Source organism: Plectropomus leopardus, unplaced genomic scaffold, assembly GCF_008729295.1.
Source record: "Plectropomus leopardus isolate mb unplaced genomic scaffold, YSFRI_Pleo_2.0 unplaced_scaffold28674, whole genome shotgun sequence".
Taxonomy (NCBI): Eukaryota; Metazoa; Chordata; class Actinopteri; order Perciformes; family Serranidae; genus Plectropomus; species Plectropomus leopardus.
This window is the reverse complement of record NW_024631239.1, coordinates 1-5,957: the sequence shown is the minus strand read 5'-3', so window position 1 is coordinate 5,957 and position 5,957 is coordinate 1. Positions and strand designations below refer to the sequence as shown.

Genomic DNA, 5,957 nt, shown 5'->3' with positions numbered 1-5,957 from the left:
TGTTGTTTCTGAATGTTGTGGACAAACCTCCTACAAATACGAGGCAGTAACTAGGCAGGTCATTTACAGATGGATCCTATTAGCAGTTATGTATTCTCTTTCCTGAGTGTTGTTCGAACCTCACCTGAAAATTTATATATTGCCCGTTCTGCTTGTTTGATCGCTAGGGCTGCAGCAAAGGATTATTTTCATCATTGATGAATCTGCCTAATATTTTCACGATTAATCAATTAATTGTTTAATCAATGAAATTAAAATAATAATAATAATAATAATATGCTCAAAGTGATGTCTCCAAGTTGCTCAGTTTGTCCAAAAAAACGTGCAAAACCTGAAGACTATCATACATTTACTACATCCTTCACTATCATAAATAACAAAAGCAGCAAATGTCTACATTTCAGAAACTGGAACCAGCAAACATTTTTGCTTGAAAAATGACCTAAATTATTAATTAATTATCAAAATAGTTGGATTATTTTTCTTTTGATTGATTAAATGACTAATTGTTGCACCTGAACTGATCATGCTCATGATGACTTTGAGATGAAAAGTGTTTTTTGTTTTTTTTGCCCAAGTTAAATAAGAAAAAAGGGGTCGGCAGGAGCACTTCTGGTGTCCCTCAAACCAGCGGTGTTCATGGAAGGGGATCATTTTTTTTTAAAAAAGGAGGAACTTAAAGGACCTAAAGTGCCTGGACCTGCTTCTTTTACACCACAGTTTTTTTTGGTTATAATTTCCTAGTTATTTAAAATAAGAAAATACGTGAGTACCATTGTTCTGTAGTATTTTTAGCTTTTAGATGCTACTATTGTTATCAACAGCAATGGTGTTGAATCAGGGCAATTACAAGTGGCTTCCAGTAGAAGGCGGTGTTGTTTCATTAAACTTGTGCTCTGACACCAGACGACTCCATTCAGCTTGTTCTTAGTACATATACTGTAGAAGTACGCAGGGGAGACTCTGAATTATGATCAAGGCACAAAGTCTTTTATCTGCCTGGATGTATCCCGGCTGTGTCGGACAAAAAGGGCGAGCGCTATCATCCTTTCAGCTCTGTGTGGCGGACTATCTTTTAATTAATCAAACCAAACTTAAAAAGACAACACAGGACTCTGTTTTATTATCTTTGAATTCACTATTTAATTTTGTACATCTGGTCACAAAAAAAGCAAAACAATAAAGACCTTCCAACATTTCTTTCGCTCTTGTGTTCGCTCACTCACTCTCACTCTCTCTCTCTCACACACACACACACACACACACACACACACACACACACACACACACACATACATACATACATACATACACACACACACACAAAATCACCACACTCTCTTGTGCTATTTTCTATCTTTGATTCATCTCGTCTTTTATAACTTAGAAAATAATTTAAATTAAAAAAACATCGATTTTTATGGGCACTTGCGAGAGATGGAGCTTAAACGAAGGGGCTGGCTGACATGTCAGTGGTTTCTTTTTTTACTGAAGTAAAGGGGAGGTGGGTTGTTCAGAGTTTTGAGTTGTTCTCCCAGAGGAAGGAGTCATTCCGCAGCACTTTGGCCAATTTCTCATTGAACGGCGTGTAGAAATCCCGCAGGATCTCTTTAGTGATGGGCAACATGGGTCCCAGGTTTTTGTCAGCCGGCCTCCTGGTGTTTGACGCCGGACTTCTTGTGATCTCTGACTCCTTTTCTTGTGTCAGCGGCCCTGTAAAACACACAGAAACACCTCTCTCACATCTCTCCTTTTATTCTGGGCCACTTCAGATTTTGCTGCAGAATTAAACAAATGGAACAAAACTACAGTAAAGGACTCTGAAATGTCACTGCGTATCAGCGGTGCTCTGAGCAGAAGATTTGACGCACTGGGAGGTAATCGCATCTTTGGCAGCTCTTTGAAGAGGCAAGTCTTAGCTTTGGGGCAATTAAATGTGGGATGAACCAATGAGAAAAGGGGGCTACGAGGCAAAACTGTATTTGACTGTCGCACGTATACCCTAGCCTGTTACAAACAGCAATCTACTGTACGCCCCAAGGATCTTTGATACGGAAAATATAGAAGGTATTAGAAAGTTTAGAGCTGTATCTGAGGGAAATTTAATTTTCTTTACTAAGCTAGTGGCTATACATGACTTAAGCATTTCAAAATCAACATGACTTCCTAATGCAGTACATCTGCTGCTCTTTGTTAACATGGTAGCAGAAAACTCTCATTATTTCCCATGAGTACTTACCTCAACAGCAGACATTTGTGGTTGAAACAAATGCATTTAATGTTATACATTAGGGCTGGGTTATGTGGCGAAAAATTTTATCATAATATAAATTTTCATATTGGTCAGTATTGATAATTATCCACCAGAAACGTCAAATCATTATTTAATTAAAGCTTATAGGCTGATATTTGCAACTGAGTAAAAGCTGAAAAAATCATATGGTTAATTCTGGCTTAAGCTATTATTAATTGCCAGAACATGACAACATTTGCCAACAGCAATCTGAGGTGATTCAGAACAATTATAGTCAAAATAATGTCATTAAAAAAAACAATAGATTGACAAATGGATCCTAATTGTGGTCAGCAGTGTATTATCCATGGTCAAAACAATACTGATAATTAATTAATGTGTGTGTTGAATTTTGCCGTAATATTATGGGATTGCTGTGTGCGTTAGTGGCTGGCGAAAGGTAGCCAATCTAGTGGTAGTTACCATTTAAGGTGCATTATCGCCCCCTCTATGGAGCGTTTGGTTGGTTTAATTATATGGAGGATTTTTTTGAGCATTTTTAAATATATTTTTTGGGGCACTTTTGCCTTTTAATTGATAGGCCAGTAAAGGTGTGAAAGGGCAAGAGAGAGAGAAGGCCACATGCAGCAAAGGTCCAAGGCTGGAATCGAACCCGTGGCCATTGCGACTGGCCCACTGCCTCTATACATGGAGTGCCTGCTCTATCCACTGATCCACCGACACCCCAGCATTTTATATCGGGGGCTGACCAATATTGTTAATTCAGGGCTGATACCGATATTAATTATTAGTTGTTAAAATGAGACCGACAACCAATATTTGGAAACAATATGCATTTACAATAAAAATGAAAATATTTCAGTCGAAATTTAGAATTTGGAATATAACAAACTCTTGTTTAAATGGCTTTAGCAAATGTTTAAGACCAGAGGGAGATACACAGCTGCGGTGGAGCCAAAAGTAGCACACTTTTTCATTGATTCATGTTATTGGCAATCATTAAAATAAAACAACAGAAAATCGTAAAAATGCCACATATCTGCCCTGGTAATCTGTTGACCCCTATCTATCGAGGAAAATTCTACTGAGATAATTATCATTATTGTTCTATCACCCAGTCCTGTTGTTCATCCCTACTTGTTTTTAGTAATCTGTGTTGTATTGATCAGAGGGAATGCTTACAGTCACGGTCTCATGTTGCGATGTGAAGCTTACTCACCCAGGTTAAGGAAATCAAAGACTTTGTGCATTGTGTATTTCCTGTTAGAGGCATGGTCTTCCAACCTCAGGACCAGAATCTGCTCCCTGCTGAAGACGCTCAGCCAGTCCATTAAGTACACGATGTACAGGCCAACTTGCAGCCTGACCTGAGAACACAGAACAGGAGAATCAATGTGAGATAACTAAGCTCTAACCATGAAACTTCCTCCTTAGCAGAGGGACACGGGGGCGCATGCATTGTTAAACCTCTACGAGGAGATGAACAGGAGGAGGAAGGGAATACCGCCAGCTTTCTCTTTCATCTTCCCCGTGTGCACAGGCGGGGAAATGCTAGGCACTGTGTGGTTATGTGAACAGTTGCTGGTATCGTGATGTGAGTGGTTGAGGCATCTGAGAAAGATGGAGTTTCTTCTAGATTTAGAAACCTGCATCACCACCTGCCAGTGGACCACATGCTGCTTTATTTATACCCTTACATAATGTTGTTGCATTTTGTTTTGTGCCATTATTGTAAATTTTCAAAAATGACAAACAATTGCTGGTTCTAATCTCTTAGCAGCCCAGTTGCTAGAGGAAAATGTTGAAATTGTACATTTCTGTAAATCATGAATACATTTTCAGGTTTGATACAAATCAAAGATTCTAAAGTTGTGTAATATATAGCTGACTTTGTCATTGGGAGGTGGAGGGCATTACATCTACAAGAGATGCATGCCAAGCTGATGTTCAAGAGTGTAATTGATGTTTTCAAAGGGGTTGTTTTTATAGCGACCTGTTGGTGTTTTTCTATTTGTTATTTAGCCTCTAAAGAAGGGTATTTTGCAGTGACTTGTCTTTGTTTCTGTCAGCTTTTCAGACTACGATTGTGGGTGTTTTGTAACGACCAATCTGTGCTATTATCTGCATTTCAGGCACATTGCTGCTTTTTCTGGCGATATTATGACCCTAAAATTGGGGTATTTTAAGCCAAAACATGATCTCTCCCTAACCAGAGGTCTTTTGTGCCTAAACCTAACTACACATTACTACAGCATTGTGCAAATGTAACATATCCATAGTGTTCACAAATAAATAATGACAACATTTCTTCTGACAGTTGAGTTGCTGTTAAATGTGAGAATATTTTTGTTTTTTATGTCACAGTAAGTTCAGTATCTTTGGATAATGGACAGTTGGTTGGAAAAACAAGCAATTTCAAGATGTCACTTTAGGCTCTGATAACTTGTGATGGATGTTTTTAGCTATTTTTGACATTTTTTTAGATTAAACAATCCCAAACTCCATTAAAATATTCTCCAAAAATAACTGGGCTGTTGATCCCTTGTGAGATTTCACCAGAGCATTTGCAGGTAGCCTAATTGTTGTAGAAATGGATTTTTAGATTCCCATGTGACAGTTTGTTGCAGAACAGTGGGCGTAAATAAAATACCTTGTTACTGGGAAAGGAATTATCTTTGTGTCCTTGTGCCTCTTTAGCAAAACTGAAAGGCCATTCAGAATAAATGATTGCAAGCCGGGCCAGCAACTCTTCCTTTGTTAAATCAATTTGGTACAACACTGAAGGCCAATTGTGTTCTCATGCTGGTGTTTATTCCCCTTTTCTCCCCGGACTCTAATCTGAGCACTAAAACTTTTATCGAGGAGCCACAGGCATGAGAGACTGCTGTCAGGACAGCTGTAATGCTTTTCACATGGTCTAATAACTCTGAGGAGATATTAGTGGATGGACAATTAGGCCAGTGGCAGTGAGTGAGCATGCTCCCAGAGGGCCATAAAGCTTGTCAGTGGCAGTTGGAGAGGAGGACCTTTGAGTACAAGGCAGCCCGGAGGGGGGAGCCAAAAGAGGACGGTCTCCTCCTCCCCCCTCTCAGCCAGTCTGCCTCAGGGCACTGTGGGAAAAGCTGGCCGAGGGCCCAACACTGAGGCCCTGCACTGGCTAACTCTAATCTTTTTAGTGCGTAAGAAGGAAGTTCACACCACTGGTAAACTTAGTTTTCTAGTACAAAGAGAGGCTCGAGACGCTGCCCTGCTCGGTAACACTGTTGCCAATCCTTTTCATAAAGTCCACCCTGCAAGCTTTAGCATGTGCTAATGAAGTGTAGATTCCACTCCATCTGTCTTTTTCACTCCTTTTTCTATTTCTTTCTTCCCACCAGCTAATACGCTGGTCGCTAAATTGCGGTTTTCTGCCGGGCTGTGAGACAAAAGCAGGAGGGTGGGTGCACTCACTGGCATGGCGTTGTTGACAGTAGTATTGTACACACAGGAGCGCATTGTGTACTCCGTAAGGCACCCCTCGAATAACTGCAGTGACTCGGACACCTTCTCGTGGAAATCCTCTGCAGACTTGTTGGCAATACCAAAGTAAAGGTAGTCAGAGTAGAGCCTGAAAGACAAAAAAGATGCTATGTAAACAAATTTGAACAATTTTTTAAATGTCCTATTTTACGATATTTATTCTATTTTTAATTTATTATTTTAT

At 39.6% G+C, this 5,957-nt stretch overlaps 1 protein-coding gene across 1 annotated transcript; it reads right to left on the bottom strand.

The window, feature by feature from the left end:
* Window positions 1-1,271: 1,271 nt before the first annotated feature.
* Window positions 1,272-5,861, bottom strand: LOC121938161 (carbohydrate sulfotransferase 15-like; the record flags this gene model as incomplete). The annotated part of the gene is made up of 3 exons (XM_042481440.1): window positions 1,272-1,713; window positions 3,474-3,621; window positions 5,705-5,861. Coding segments are annotated over 3 exons (505 nt in total), but the record flags the coding sequence as incomplete, so codon positions are not given.
* Window positions 5,862-5,957: the final 96 nt, after the last annotated feature.